Raw genomic sequence first — 16,872 nt, forward strand, 5'->3', positions numbered from 1 at the left:
GTAAAAACATTTTAAACATAAATCTGCGGTCTGTTCTTAGCACCTGCGGCTACGTGGGAGGTATGGAAAGGCGCACTTTGGGTTTCGTGAAATCTCAAGTCAGGTCTTGACTTCTCTCTTTCCAGATTCATCTCTAGTCTCTGTAAAATGCCAGCCCTCTTCTGGGTTAACAGCGCCTAACCGACATGCGCCACCAGTTCTTCCTTGTTTCAAAGTGTTCTCTAAACACAGAGTTAGTTCATGTTTTCATCAGCGCTGATTACGTACATATGAGATGTGGCGGACACTGGGCTAGGGGCTGGTTATTCTCTAAGGCAAATCTGCACAGTCACTCCAGCCTGTCCCCCTTCCCAGCTTCTTCCCCAAATAACATTCACAGAGTGTCTTCCACCCAAAGACAGGAGGGAACAGCCCCGATTCCTAAGAAACCCTCAGCGCGCCTCCTCACAAACTCTTGGCTGCTCCATAAACCATTGGTGTAGGTGGAATCAAGTGGCTTCCTGCTTCACAGGTCTTCGTCTTTACCACTGGCATTTCCTCCTCTCGGAAAACCCTGAGGAGTCCCTTTGTGGGCAGTCTTGATTCTACAGCCTCCGCCTTCCGAAGTGTGTGAGTCACCACACGCTAAGATCACTTTTGATATACAGTGGGCATTCAATAAAAGCTTGCTTACTAAAAACTCTCACGTATCCATTAAAGCCCAGGATCACAGAAAAGCCTTCTGACACTATTTGCATTTTGGACTCAAATGGCATCAGTAATGCACCTCTCTAATGGGTTTATTAAACCCTTAAACAACAAAGGTACTACTTTTATTTCACTCCTACATGATATACAGTAGCTCTACGCACACAAACAAGACCTAATGTTTACTTAATAAATGATAAAGTCAGATGTAATGAGTCTGCAACACGCACATCTCAGAGCGAACTTCCCCTTTATCATAGCACTATGCTTGGATATTGTCATATAATTGTCATTCAGCACTCCAGAATTGAAAGTGCTTGGGCTTGAATATTTAGCAGCGCCTTAGTTTTCTAGAACCTGTGATCTACCAACTCCATCCCTGGGTGAACCATTCGGCCCTCCTAGCAGGAATTACTTAACTGAGTTAGAGGTTTTCAACTTTGGACCTCAACAAACACATTGTTTCTATCACGGTGTTCCCAATGACTCACGAGGTCAGATAGTACTTCCTGATTACTCACCAAACCACCTTACTTTTTGCACAATTCGAAACCTAACTTTAGGAAAGAAGGCCGTTTGGCATACTGGAAACAAGAAACAACGCATTCTACTGCGAACCGCACCGCACGGGGTGCGGAGACTTGGTGTGACTGTCGGCTCCGGTGGGCGCCCCCCACCGCACCCGGTTTCTCGTCACCAGGGCTGCGCCGCGGGGCAGAGTGGAACGACCGCAATATCCCTCCCCGAGGGCGCTGGCTGCACTAGCTAGTCCACTCCCGAGCCTAGCAGCGCCGTCAGGCCCACAGCGCCAACGCCGCGCAGGGCAAGGGTGCAGCCACTGGCGGAAAAGTAGTACGCGGGCCACTTCCTGGCTAGGACTACAGGGACCTTTGGCAGCCCCCCACCCCGCAGCGCCCACGCACCTGCCTAGAGGATCCAGCTAGCTCCGGACGCTCCCCGATTCCGCGCTCCTCGCTCGCGGTACTTCCGTAATCTAGGCTCTCCCTGCCCCCGGGGCTGGGCGGGCGCCACTGCGCCGGAACCCCGCCCCGCACCAGGCGGGCGCAGCGTCCCAAGCAGGGACGATAGCCGGAACGCGCCCGGAATCGGGTCCGCCAGGTGGGAAGCGGTCCCCGGCCTCTGGCGGGGTTTCTCTTCCAAGATCAGCCGGAGGGTTCAGGGCTTTCAGTTTCATATTTCAGGAGGGATTTGGTCAATGAGGATTAATACAAAGCTCGGCTTTGAGAGAGGTGGGTGGATGGTGCTGTCCTTTAACTGAGAAATGGAAGGGATTCACAAGGCCGGGAAAGAAGAAAATTTCGGGAAAGTTCGTGGAAACAGGAGAGTGAGATAATACATTTACTTTAAGCCTTCCTGCGTTTGAAATTCGTGACAGTGTTTGTAACTAGTTGGAAATATATTTATCTGCCATTCAAGAGAGGCAGGGGGCTGGAGATACAGATCTGAGATTCACTGAAATGGGAATAAAGCAATGGGGAAGATTCAGATTTTTAGGATACTGAATAAAATGAGAATAGAAAGGATAGAGTAGAGAATACAGTGGAAAGGGTATGGGGTTGAATCCTGACTCCACAATTTATTACCAAGGGGGCTGGGGACAAGGTAATTTACCAAGTTTCATCATTACAACCTACTCTATACGGTTGTCTAAGAAACAACAAGAGATTCTGGGGGAGGAGAGAGACTGATTCCTAGAGTTACCACATCATAATGCTCAAAATGTCCAATCTTCAACAAAAAATTATGAGGCATGCAAAAAAAAAAAAAAAAAGGCGAAAAAATGGCCAATTCAAAGGAAAAAAGAAATGAACAGAAATTGTCCCTGAGCTGAGGAAGCACAGACATAGGAATTATTAGACAAATACTTCAAATAAACTGTCTTAAACATGGACAAAAAGTGAAAGGAAACATAGAAAAATAACTGAAAGAAACAACCAGGAGAACAAAGTCTCAATAAATAAAGAATATGCAATAGAAGATGTGCAAATGGTCAACAAGCATGAAAAAAAGCCCAGCATAACTAATTATCAGAAAAGTGCAAATTAAAACTGCAGTGAGATACCATCTTACACCGGTCAGAATGGTTATTATTAAAAAGTCAAGGAACAACAGATGCTGGCAAGGCTTTATTGAAAAGGAAATGCTTATACACTGTCAGTAGGAATGTAAATTAGTTGAACCACTGTGGAAAACAGTTTGAAGCTTTCTCAAAGTGCTGAAAACAGAACTGCTATTCAACCCAGCTATCCCATTACTGGGTACACATTCAAAACAAGAGAACTCATTCTACCAAAAAGACACATGCACTAGTATGTTCGTCACAGCACGCTTCACAATAGGAAAGACATGGAATGAACTTAGGTGCTCATCGACAATGGACTGGATAAAGAAAATGTGGTACATTTGCACCATGGAATACTACAAAGCCATAAAAAGAATGAATGGAATCATGTCCTTCACAGCAACGTGAATGCAACTGGAGGCCATTGTCCTAAGTGAATTAATGAAGGAACAGAAAACCAAATACCACATGTTCTAATTTGTAAGTGGGAGCTAAACACTGGGTACTCGTGGATATAAAGATGGCAACAATAGACACTGGGGACTACTAGACAGGGAGGGAGGGGGAGGGGCAAGGGTTGAAAAACTATTGGGTACTATGCTCAGTACCTGGGTGAGGGGCTCAATCATATCCCAAACCTCAGCACCACGAATTATATGTAGGTAACAAACCTGCACATGTACCCTCTGAATCTAAAATAAAAGTTGAAATTATTTAAAAAACAAATAAGGAATATTAATAAAGAGATAGAAATTATAAAAGGAACCAAACAAATTTTGGAACTGAAAAGAACCAAAAAGAAATTGTGTAGTTAAAAAGTACAATAGGACCAGGCATGGTGGTTCATGCCTGTAATCCTAGTGTCTTGGGAGGCAAAGGCGGGAGGATCGCTTGAGGCCAAGAGTTTGCCTTAGCAACATAGGGAGATCCCCTCTCTACAAAAAAATTACAAAATTAACCGGGCATGGTGGTGCATGCCTGTGGCCCTAGCTACTCAGGAGGCTAAGGCAGGAGGATCACTTGAGCCAAGGAGTTCATGGCTGCAGTGAGCTAAGATCACACTCCTGCACTCCAGCCTGGGTGACAGAGCAATATCTTGTCTCAAAAAAAAAAAAAAAAAAAAAAAAAGAAGAAAAGAAAAGAAAAAGAAAAAAATACAATAACTTAAATGAAAAATTCACAAGTGATGCTCCAGAGTAGATTTGAGCAGGTAAGAGAAGGAATGAGGAAACTCGAAGATAAAACTATTGAAATTATTAAGTCTGAGGAGCAGAAAGTAGAAGAATGAAGATCAAAGTCCAAAAGATTTGTGGACACCATCAAGTGTATCAGCATATGCATAAAGGGGGTCCCAGAAAGAAAGATGAGGGTGAAGGTGGCAGGAAGAGTATCTGAAGAAACAGTGGCTCCAAAGTCCCCAATTTGTTAAAATACATAATGTAATACTTCAGAGAAGCTCCATGAACTTCAAGTATGATAAACTCAAAAAGTCCACAATGGAGTTATATTAATAATCAAACTGTTGAAAGCCAAAGACAGAGAGAAGCTTAAAAGCAGCTAGACAGAAATGATCACTACATACAAAGGAACTTGCATAAGATTAACAGCCAATCTATTACCATGGGAGCCAGAAGGCAGTGGGATGATATAAAGTGCTGAAAGAAAACAAACAAACCGGCAACCATGAATTCTATATCTGTCAAAACTCTCCTCCAAGAAATGATAGGCCGGGCACGGTGACTTATGCCTGTAATCCTGGCACTTTGGGAGGCTGCTTGAGCCCAGGAGTTCAAGACCAGCCTGGGCAACATGGTGAAAACCCATCTCTACAAAAAATGCAAAAATTAGCCAGGTATGGTGGCATGTGCCTGTCATCTCAGCTACCTAGGAGGCTGAGGCAGGAGGAACACTTGAGACCTGGAGGTTGAGGCTACAGTGAGTTGTAATTGTGCCACTGCCCTGCAGCCTGGGTGATAGAGTCATCCCATCTAAAAAAAATGTGTAATAAAAACCTATAGAATGCTTGAAGAACCATCCAACTACTATATAATTATTGCTATTTTTGAAGAAAGCAAAAATACAGGTGTGACAACTATTATGGTATTGTTCTGCTCTTATTACAATAAAGATTCAAGCTAGAAATCCTTTACTATTTATTCAACATCATTCATCATCGGTCAGGCATTCTAGAATGTAGTGGATGTGATAATCCCTTTGCTGTATAGACTCATTAGGTTTCCAGGATGTTTTGTTGTAAGTCCAATGCACCAGCAATAGATTTACCTATATCAAACTGCCAAGATTTAAAAAATGTCTCTCAGCACCCAAGGTTGTTGTTAGAAACTTCTTTACTGAAGTAATTCTGGAAATCTGAGGTTTCAGGCCTTGGTGAAGAACTCCTTCACTCTTCCTGCAGGTGAAGCAGGATGTGGGTTTTCTTGGGTTTGCCTAGAGGCCAGACACATGCATCTCTCAGTGCATCTTCCCAACCTGTTAGAATTCCCCTTTCTGGCCTGGAAGACATGGGCTTGGGGATCATCCCTTGGCCAGGCTAGCACTTATGTTCTCTCTTTTTTCTTTTTAAGAGTTGGGGGTTTCACTCTGTCACCCAGGCTGCAGTCTAGTGGTGTGATCATAACCTTAAACTCCTGGGCTCAAGTGATCCTCCTGCCTCAGCCTCCCAAGTAGCTAGGGCTACAGGTGCATGCCACCATGCCTGGCTAACATTCAAACTTCTGGGCGTGAATGATCCACTTCAGTGTTTCAAAGTGCTGGGATTACAGGTGTGAGCCACTGCACCTGACATGTCCTCTCTGGATAGAGTGGACACTTGCTACCATCAGACCAACAATGAAAAGTTGTGAACTCTTGGCCGGGTGTGGTGGCTCATGCTTGTAATCCCAGCACTTTGGGAGGCTGAGGCGGTGGATCACTGGAGGTCAGGAGTTTGACACCAGCCTAGCCAACATGGTAAAACCCCATCTCTACTAAAAATACAAAAACTAGCTGGGCATGGTGGCGCACATCTGTAGTCCCAGCTACTCAGGTGGCTGAGGCAGGAGAATCACTTGAACTGGGGAGGTGGTGGTTGCAGTGAGCTGAGATCATGCCAGAAGGAAAAGTCAGCCTGTATTCATTCCATCAACCAATGATACCAAAATTTTAAGGATAATCTAAAGGGCGGGTTTTGGTAACTAGGGAACAGCTCAGATCACTCGCATCACTGTCTGTGTGGGTGCTCCAGGTCTAATGTGCTGATTGCAGGGCTGCAGAGTTGACTCCTGTATGTTCCCACACGTGGAATAGGAGTTAGGCAGCTGCAGTTCTGCTGTGCCCACACTGTCTGCACAGAAGCAGCATCTAAATATACTGTTACTTAAATCTATGTGAAGGTCACTTTGGAATTTAAAAAATTTCATGATTTTGGCCGGGCATGGTGGCTCATGCCTATAATCCTAACACTTCGGGAGGCCGAGGCGGGCAGATTGCCTGGGCTCAGGAGTTCGAGACCACCCTGGGCAACATGGTGAAACCGCATCTCTACTAAAAATACAAAAAATTACCCGGGCATGGTGGTGCATGCCTTTAATCCCAGCTACTCAGGAGGCTGAGGCATGAGAATAGCTTGAACCCAAGAGGTGGAGGTTGCAGTGAGCTGAGATTGCACCACTGCACTCCAGCCTCGGCGACAGCAAGACTCTGTCTCAAAAAGATAAATAAATGATAAATAAAGAAATAAATAAATATTTCATGATTTTGTTAAACATCACTTCCTAATAAAGGGAAAAAATACTTTTGTCACTGTGGAGAAGCCTTTGTGGGGTGGAGTCACTACTGGGGATAAAAGAGAAAATGTTGAAGGAAGTCATCAGCTTTGTTGCTTTTCTTAATTGCAAGGTTTGAATTTACTGCCTGATGATCAGAGCCAGAAGCACAGATCTCCAGGAAATGCCACCACTGGATAGAGAGCCACACGCTGCTTCCTATCATACGTCTACCTGGACCTAACTCAGGAAGAAACATACACTTCCTACATTTTATCCCATAAGCAAAGCAACTTCTGTAGAACTGCCCATGGAGATTTTGTCTTAACTTCAAAAAGTGCTTCTCCTAATTTATTTTCTGTTGCACGGTATCAAGAAGCACCTGTGGAAAAAAAGGATTCAAAAGAAGAAAACCATAACCATCTTACAAGTGAGTTAATTGTGTTCCTCTCTTCTGTACTTAACTCAGAGTGTTACTAAGTTGTTCTAAGATAAGAGAAGGCCTTTCTATGTTTTTTGTTTAAAATTCTTTTTTCAGAGATGGAGTCTTGCTGTGTTGCTCAGGCTGGACTCAAACTCCTGGGCATAAGCAGTCCTCCCCCCTCAGCCTCCCAAGTAGCTGGACTATAGGCATGTGCTGCCCTGCCAGCTCTCGCTCTCATGCTCTCTCTCTCTCTCTCTGTGTGTGTGTGTGTGTGTGTGTGTGTGTGTGTGTGTGTGTTTGTCCCCTGTGGCTTTGTTTTTTTTTTTTTTTTTTGAGACAGAGTTTTGCTCTTTGGCCCAGCCTGGAGTGAAGACGCATGATTTCAGATCACTGCAACCTCTGCCTCCAGGGTTCAGGTGATTTCTTGTGTCTCAGCCTCCCAGGTAGCTGGGATTACAGGTGTGCGCCATTATGTCCAGATAATTTTTTGTATTTTTAGTAGAGATGGGGTTTTATCATGTTGGCCAGGCTGGTCTCGAACTCCTGGCCTCAAGTGATCTGCCACCTTGGCCTCCCAAAGTGCTGGGATTACAGATCTGAGCTACTGCACCCAGCCATAATTTGTCATTGATCACTTTTCAAAAACACGTTTTATCATGCTATTTTCTGTAACTGAACTCAACATGTTTCTACATTGGTCACTTTTTAAAGACACATTTTCTTTTTTCTTACTTTTCTATTACACTTTAAGTTCTAGGGTACATGTGCACAACGTGCAGGTTTGATACATAGGTATACATGTGCCATGTTTGTTTGCTGCGCCCATCAACTCATTATTTGTTGGGGTGATCAGGCCCAATCCCAGACTGTGGGGGCTACGAAGTCCGGCGGAGTCAAATGAATAAGACAAGATAAGGGTGCATAAAGTGGGTCCAGGGGGCTGACACTAGTATGGAGGCTGTGAAGGCCCCGAGCTCTGGGAGCCCACACTATTTATTGGTGATCAAACAAAGAAGCAGGCGGTGAGGACATGGGGGTCGAAAGGAAGTGGTGCATCAAGTGTTTGATCTATAGCTGTGTCAGTTTAGCATTTTCTTTGAAGCATATGGAACGAGTTCAGTTACAGAAAATAGCACATCATCTAATTTTTTAGCAAAAAGCTAGCATTTACTTTTTAGGGCAAGGTATTTGCATTTTCTGTGTGGGCCTAATATGCTCAAAACTGAGTTTTTTGATATTTGACAGGACGTGTTTTTTTAAACTGCTCTTAGTTAATACATACTAAATTCAGTGAAAGAAAACAGCACATATATTATCTGTGTGCTATATCTTGCTTTTAGCATTTAGGGATGTATATGCATATCTTCCTGAAAGTACGAAGTGGGCTCAGAAATGCTTTTTTTAAAGTTGTCTGAAACATTGTTTTAAAAAAGGATCAATATCTAAACATGTTCTGTTCAGTGAAAGAAAGCAGCACATCATCTAGATTTTTGGCACACAGCTTTCATTTACTTTTCAGAGCTAGATATTTGCATTTTCTCCTCCTGGTTGGAGGCTGCGGCGGACGCGATTTGCTTCTTCATATAGGGTTCCGGAGGCGGCGAAAAGTCCAGCGGGTCTCCGAAGCCGGTAGACGGAGCCATGAAGAAGGCGTCGGGCTTCAGGAGGGGGAAGGGCGGGCTGCCCTGGGGCTCGGCCCCGGGAAGGTGGGCGCGGGCGCCGGGAGTGAGAGTGCGGACCACGCCTCCTCCCAGCCTAGGCGCCACGACCAGGACAAGGGGTTCGACAGGCTCCGCAGAGCTGCCGGCGGACACCGGACAGAGACAATGCGGCGGATCCTTTCTCTGCCGAAGAGTGGCGTGGATGACAGAGACGAGAAGAACAGGTAATAGGAACTGGAGCCTGGCAGGGGAGGGAGGAGGGCGGGTCGGGGAGAGGCCCCCTTTCCTGCTCCCGGCTCACCCCTGTCCCCGAGGGCGCTGGGCTTTGTTCCCTCTGCAGCCCGCAGCACCCGGTGTGGCAACCTCAAGGTCATCATTATGAGCAGCGCGATTGAAACAAAATTTTAGCTGGTCCGATCCTCTCATAATTCCCGTTACTTTACTGAAAGTTTTAGTGCTTTAACTAAAAAAAATTAAACATACCTAGCTTTTTTTTTATTGTACACATTTTAAACAATGTTATGTATGCTGTGGAAACAAGCATCATGAAAAAAATAATTTCTATATTATATTAACTTCTGGGCTAAAAATTCTTTGGATAAAAATCTAATATCCCTTTTGTATCCACCTACACCTGTGTAATAAGTTATTTCATGAATGACCTCAGAAGGACCCTTTGAAGTGAGAGCGTGGTTCCCCGTTCTTGAATAGGAAGACTAATCTTTCCTTCCTTCTTTCTTTCTTTCTTTCTTTCTTTCCTTCTTTCTTTCTTTCTTTCTTTCTTTCTTTCTTTCTTTCTTTCTTTCTTTCTTTCTTTCTTTCTTTCTTTCTTTCTTTCCTTCCTTCCTTCCTTCCTTCCTTCTTTTTTTTTAATTATACCTGAAGTTCTGGGTTACATGTGCAGGACGTGCAGTTTTGTTACATAGCTATACACGTGCCATGGTGGTTTGCTGCACCCCTCAACCCGTCACCTACATTAGGTATTTCTCCTCCCCTAGCCCCCCACCGCCCCCGACAGGCCCTGGTGTGTGATGTTCCCCTCCCTGTGTCCATGTGTTCTCATTATTCAACTCCCACTTATGAGTGAGAACATACGGTGTTTGCTTTTCTGATCTCGTGATAGTTTGCTGAGAATGATGGTTTCCAGCTTCATCCACGTCCCTGCAAAGGACATGAACTCATCCTTTTTTATGGCTGCATGGTATTCCATGTGGTGTATAGATGGTGCCACATTTTCTTAATCCAATCTATCATTGATGGACATTTGGGTTGGTTCCAAGTCTTTGCTATTGTGAATAGTGCCGCAGCATACATATGTGTGCATGTGGGAAGACTCATTTTTCTCAAGATGTGAACTCTTCATTTTAGATAAACCAAATAAAAACATCAAGGTTTTAAGATTTTTGGGTTACATATGCTACCTTTTACTGTTATGATGACATTAAGAAAATTTTTGTAACAGAGCGAAGACATGCCCTTTTATATATCAAAGTGTGATATTAAGTTCCATTTGCTAAAAGATGAGAAGACAGATAAATGTGTGGAACAGAATAAAAAATGCACAAACGCTGAACTATACGTAAAATTTTAGAACCTGATCCTGATGACATTTCATATGTGTATGGAAAGATGAGTTATTTGTAAATGAAATGTCTGTTAACCGGAGAAAACTAGCTAGATTTGTACATTACAAAAACAAGTTATTGATAGAATATGCATAAAAACTTATACAAAATTAGAAAATGCCAGAATAAAACACGAATGCCTATTTATACAGATACATTTTTATGTTGACAAAGACCTTCCTATGAATGCATTCTGCAGGTTGATTTAGAAAACAAAAATTAAAACTCCCCTTACATCAGAAAAAAATTAACAAAAGACAACATACTTGCAAAATATTCACATTATATACATAAATATAGACATATATTATTTGCAATGAAAAATGTATTTTCCTTTTACAGAGAATTTTTTTAAAGAAATAGGAACTATAATTTAAAATTGGTCAAAGTACTTTTTCCAGATCTACTAGTGATCTGGAAAATCAGTAGTACTTATACCAGTGCTTAAAGTTGAAGTTACTGTTAACTTTTTAAATAAACAATTTGGTGGCAAACATCACTCTGAAAAAGGTATGTATTCTTTACTCATGAATTCCATTATACTAAAATATTTTCAGGAAATAATTAGAGATGCATACAATTCATTTTTCTCAGCACTGCTTCCAATAGCAATGTATTAAGGAGAGGGCAAATAAAGGATTTTATAAATAAATTTCAGTGCATCCATAGGATGAAGTTATATGTAACTACTGAATGTAGCAATAGACACGGATGTATGTTGACATGGGAAGATGTACTTTGGTATATGAGGTGAGAAAAAATCGATTTGTTTATACAAACACACAAACAGAATGGTCTTGTGGTAGCCGAAAGTATACACAAAATGTGATAAAATTTTGTTATTTTGGGACATTTGTATTATAGGTGATGTATTTTCCTTTTTCTTATTGTGATATCCACAATGAGCATGTATAACAGGTTTAGTGAAAGTTTATTATTACTGAAATAATCCTAGGTAAGAACAGGAATATGAAACTTGAACAGATAAAAATAAGTTCTTGCTTTCTATTAATTTTTTTTTGTGGATTGGTATCTTCTGCCAAGGTTTAGCCTCTTCAGAAATAGAGGGAATCTTTTAATCTGTGCTGGTAGATTGTATTGTGTATACTCTTTATCATATACATGTCTTTTATTATGGATAGATTTATTACATACATGCAAACAATTATAATTTAATAATTTTATTTTAGTGGTGTCCTTATGAAAATAAAAAATAGCAAATATAAATCATTTCTATTGCACAAATGTTACTTATCTTTACGTGTTTTCTGTAAAAATATTGAACTCCTCAAATATATTTACGTAGTCTTTTAATCCATTTATTCACCAAATGTGACCTGAATACCCACTATGTATTCTACTCTCTCTCAGGACCTTTCCAAGCTTAAAAAATTTATGTTTACCTACCCAGTTTGAGCAAGTTGAGAGAATTAAAATTGGACTATTAGGACTTAATCTAAGTTGAAGCTTTTCCTCCCTCCTTTCAAACAAAAGCATTTCTGAAGGTAGAAAGTTGTAAAAGATAACCTTGAAACTATCCTTTTGAAAATTTATAACAGTGTTTCTCTTTTCTTAATTTCAACTTTTATTTGAGATACAGAGGGCACATAAGCAGATATCATACATGGGAACATTGAGTGATGGTGAAGTTTGGAGGACAGATCGCATCACTCTCGCCATGAGCATAGTACCTGATAGTAGTAATTTAACCCACTCCCTTATAACAGTCTTAAAGACTAATATTAATCATTGATAATATCTGATTTACATATATCATATAAATCAAAATATTGAATAAAATGAGCCATGCTTATTCATTTCAATTTTGATGTTTCTTTGGCCTAAAGTTTTCTGAAATCCAAGTAAGAATAGTTTTTTAGTAAAAATGTGTCATTATTATCTCAGCCGTTTTTTTTTTTCGCTGTTCTTTTTTGGGTTGTCTTCCAATTTTTTATTTCTATGGGTACATAGCAAGTGTACATAATATATTTATGGGTACATGAGGTATTTTGATACAGGTATACAATGCATAATTATCATATCAGGGTAAATGGGTATATCTGTCCCCTCAAGCAGTTACTGTTCTTTGTGTTACAACATTCCAAGTATACTTTTTGGCTATTTTAACATGTACAATAAATTATTATTATTATTATTATTATTATTATTTTTGAGATGGAGTCTCGCTCTGTCGCCCAGGCTGGAATGCAGTGGCGCCATGTCGGCTCACTGCAAGCTCCGCCTCCCAGGTTCACGCCATTCTCCTGCCTCAGCCTCCCGATTAACTGGGACTACAGGCGCCTGCCACAATGCCCGGCTAATTTTTTGTATTTTTTAGTAGAGACGGGGTTTCACCCTATTAGCCAGGATGGTCTCTATCTCCTGACCTCGTGATCCGCCCACCTTGGCCTCCCAAAGTGCTGGGATTACAGGCCTGAGCCACCACGCCCGGCCAATAAATTATTGTTGACTATAGTTTCCCTGTTGTGCCATCCAGCGCTAAATCATATTAATCCTATCTAAATATTTTTGTACCAGTTAACCATCCCCACTTCCACCCTCCCCCAATCTCAATACCTTTCCCAGCCCCTCCTAAGTATTGTTCTACTGTCTATCTCCCTTAGTTCAATTGTTTCAATTTGTAGCTTCCACAAATGAGTGAGAACATGCAAACTTTGTTCTTCTGTGGCTGGCTTATTTTACTTAACATAATGTCCTTCATTTCCATCCATGTTGTTGTAAATGTCAAGATCTCATTTTTTTATGCCTGAATAGTACTCCATTGTGTCTATGTAACACCTTTTTTTACCCTTTCTTCTATGGATGAACAGTTATTTCCCAAATCTTGGCTATTGGGAATAATGCTTCAATAAATATGAATATGCTCATAGTTCTTCAATATACTGATTGCCTTCCCTTGGGGTTTATACCTAGCAGTGGGATTGCTAGATCATATGGTAATTCTATTCTTAGTCTTTTCAGGAACTTCAAAACTATTCTCCAAGGTGGTTGTACTAATTCACTTGGGTGGTTGGGAATGTGTCTGTACTGGGGACAGATGACTGAGACTACACGTAGCTTGTTTACCAGAAGGAGGGAAATAGCTCCTACTCTTGATCATTTGAACCCATTTTTTGGAATGGGTGCTTTTATACATGGAAGACTTCAATGTTGGAGACTGTCATTGAGTCCCAGAGAGATCTGTAAGTAGGAGCCCATAGGAAAGAAGATCTTGAGATAGCAATTGGGAAAAACAGAGATACAGCTTTCAGGACTCTATTTTTCCAGCAGTCTCTCTCCTTGGGTATCAGAGCATCTGTGAAGATTCTCAAGGGCTTGCTAGTTGATGTGGACCTGAACTAGGCAGGACCTACGCAGGGAACATAATTGAAGTTTATCTTTGTTAAGGTTTTGATCTTTCTGCAAAGCATATTTCCAATAATGACATAGACACTTGTTCCTTTAACTTTCGTACATTGAGCTGTCAAGCATTTCAGACATTTCAGTGAACTGCCTACACTGTTTTAGGGTAAAGGGCAGCAATAGGGCCTACTTAAGTGGTTTCCATGCTGAAGAACCAAGACTGCCATTTTTGAGTGGCACAGATTAGCCTTTGAACCAGAGACAGGTAATGGAGAAGACACAGTGTCTCCTTCTGCCTTGTTTTAAGTGATCAATTGGTTCCAATTCAGGTAACAAAGGTTACGTCACTCATTAATTGGATATTGAATTCAGCCTTCAGGACAGACACTTCTGAAGACAAATTATTCTCAGGCTCTGCCAATATATTGCTGGTCACTATTTGTTAAGGAACTAAGGGTGAGTCTTCATTGAACATTTCATAGGTAGTGAAAGGTGGAGGCAGAAATAGGTAACTAAAATCTTTTTGAAAAAGAGGCCGATTTTAATTATATTAAGAAATATTATCTATTGTATAGATAGCTGACCTTTCCCCAGATTTTGTTTTTGTTTTTGTTTTTTTTGGTGGGGGGTGATACCCAGACACAAAACAAATAATTTTTTTTTTTTTTTAAGAGAAGTGAACTCACTCATTTTTCTTGTATGTTTTTCTCTTTAGGCTGTCCAACGAACAGAGTTCTGGTGACTCATGGCTTTCAATAGATGATGAACTCTTTGATTCTGGTACCAAGGTAAAGTGCTCTTTTGTGAAATAAATTTTCTTGCTCTGAATCTAGTTTTGCACAGTATTTACTCTTCAACTGTGGCAGCGGTCTACCTATAATTGTTTTACGGTCTTGGGGAATAGTTGGTCAGAAAAAAAACATATTATAGAAATATGACTATTTGAATTTCCTTTACTTTTTTCTTTGGAAAATGGGAAAGGGTGCTAAATACTTTGAGGAACTGGGGGCTGAAAAATGGCATGAACTGGGAAATACATAGTGACAGGAAAACTGTATGTGGAAAAGCTTTCCCACAGTAGAGGAAACTTGAAATTTGGTCAGGGTTTATTTGGTGAGTATTCTCGCAGGAACTTTTCAGTCATACTATTGTGATCTTTATAATCCTTGTGCCTGAATACCTTTTAATGGGTTCAATTACTCATTATAGTAACCATAGAGTGTCCCCGGTGTCTTTCAGTTCCAAAACTGTAAAGCACATATCATATGGTTTCCTTTTACTTTCTTGGATACTTACTGTGGGATGACACAGTTTTTAGTAGGAAACTTTTTCTCTCTTTGGTCCTTGGTTCTGTAATTAGACTCCAATAACATTGTGGAAATGTAGCTGGGCATGCTGGCACGTGCCTGTAGTCCCAGCTCCTTGGAAGGCTGAGGCAGTAGGATCACTTGAGTCCAGGAGTTCCAGACCAGCCTGGGCAACATAAGAAGACCTCACCTCTAGTTTTTTTCTTTTTTTTTAAATTATACTTTAAGTTTTAGGGTACATGTGCACAACGTGCAGGTTAGTTACATATGTATACATGTGCCATGTTGGTGTGCTGCACCCAGTAACTCGTCATTTAGCATTAGGTATATCTCCAAATGCTATCCCTCCCCCCTCCCCGCACCCACAACAGGCCCCAGTGTGTGATGTTCCCCTTCCTGTGTCCAAGTGTTCTCATTGTTCAATTCCAACCTATGAGTGAGAACATGTGGTGTCTGGTTTTTTGTCCTTGTGATAGTTTGCTGAGAATGATGGTTTCCAGCTTCATCCATGTCCCTACAAAGGACATGAACTCATCACGTTTTATGGCTGCATAGTATTCCATGGTGTATATGTGCCACATTTTCTCAATCCAGTCTATCATTGTTGGACATTTGGATTGGTTCCAAGTCTTTGCTATTGTGAATAGTGCCTCAATAAACATACGTGTGCATGTGTCTTTATAGCAGCATGATTTATAATCCTTTGGGTATATACCCAGTAATGGGATGGCTGGGTCAAATGGTATTTCTAGTTCTAGATCCCTAAGGAATCGCCACACTGACTTCCACAATGGTTGAACTAGTTTACACTCCCACCAACAGTGTAAAAGTGTTCCTGCTTCTCCACATCCTCTTCAGCACCTGTTGTTTCCTGACTTTCTAATGATCGCCATTCTAACTGGTGTGAGATGGTATCTCATTGTTGTTTTGATGTGCCTTTCTCTGATGGCCAGTGATGATGAGCATTTTTTCATGTGTCTTTTGGCTGCATAAATGTCTTCTTTTGAGAAGTGTCTGTTCATAACCTTTGCCCACTTTTTGATGGGGTTGTTTTTTTCTTGTAAATTTGTTTGAGTTCATTGTAGATTCTGGATATTAGCCCTTTGTCAGATGAGTAGATGCAAAAATTTTCTCCCATTCTGTAGGTTGCCTGTTCACTCTGATGGTAGTTTCTTTTGCTGTGCAGAAGCTCTTTAGTTTAATTAGATTCCATTTGTCAATTTTGGCTTTTGTTGCCATTGCTTTTGGTGTTTTAGACATGAAGTCCTTGCCCATGCCTATGTCCTGAATGGTATTGCCTAGGTCTTCTTCTAGGGTTTTTATGGTTTTAGGTCTAACATTTAAGTCTTTAATCTATCTTGAATTAATTTTTGTATAAGGTGTAAGGAAGGGATCCAGTTTCAGCTTTCTACATATGGCTAGCCAGTTTTCCCAGCACCATTTATTAAAGAGGGAATCCTTTCCCCATTTCTTGTTTTTCTCAGGTTTGTCAAAGATCAGATGGTTGTAGATATGTGGCATTATTTCTGAGGGCTCTGTTCTGTTCCATTGGTCTATATCTCTGTTTTGGTACCAGTACCATGCTGTTTTGGTTACCACAGCCTTGTAGTATAGTTTGAAGTCAGGTAGTGTGATGCCTCCAGCTTTGTTCTTTTGGCTTAGGATTGTCTTGGCAATGCGGGCTCTTTTTTGGTTCCATATGAACCTTAAAGTAGTTTTTTCCAATTCTGTGAAGAAAGTCATTGGTAGCTTGATGGGGATGGCATTGAATCTATAAATTACCTTGGCAGTATGGCCATTTTCATGATATTGATTCTTCCTACCCATGAGCATGGAACATTCTTCCATTTGTTTGTATCCTCTTTTATTTCATTGAGCAGTGGTTTGTAGTTCTCCTTGAAGAGGTCCTTCACATCGTTTGTTAGTTGGATTCCTAGGTATTTTATTCTCTTTGAAGC

The 16,872-nt window shown here is 41.1% G+C and overlaps 2 protein-coding genes across 3 annotated transcripts in view; one reads left to right on the forward strand and one right to left on the reverse strand.

Moving 5' to 3' along the window:
• Positions 1-3,067, reverse strand: part of PARP4 (poly(ADP-ribose) polymerase family member 4) — a 94,232-nt gene extending 91,165 nt beyond the window's left edge. For both annotated transcript variants that reach the window (XM_014347394.5, XM_034936467.3), the window contains exon 1: positions 1,611-3,067. The gene's annotated coding sequence lies outside the window, so the exon portion shown is untranslated. The remainder of the gene's footprint in view (positions 1-1,610) is intronic.
• A 5,339-nt stretch (positions 3,068-8,406) lies between these two features.
• LOC103785118 (uncharacterized) lies at positions 8,407-15,659 on the forward strand. Its single transcript, XM_008965065.5, has 2 exons — positions 8,407-8,843; positions 14,323-15,659. Exons 1-2 carry the CDS (start codon positions 8,407-8,409, stop codon positions 14,417-14,419), a joined length of 534 nt encoding a protein of 177 aa, XP_008963313.4. The 3' UTR covers positions 14,420-15,659.
• Positions 15,660-16,872: the final 1,213 nt, after the last annotated feature.

The sequence above is a fragment of the Pan paniscus genome, chromosome 14 (assembly GCF_029289425.2).
Source record: "Pan paniscus chromosome 14, NHGRI_mPanPan1-v2.0_pri, whole genome shotgun sequence".
Classification (NCBI taxonomy): Eukaryota; Metazoa; Chordata; class Mammalia; order Primates; family Hominidae; genus Pan; species Pan paniscus.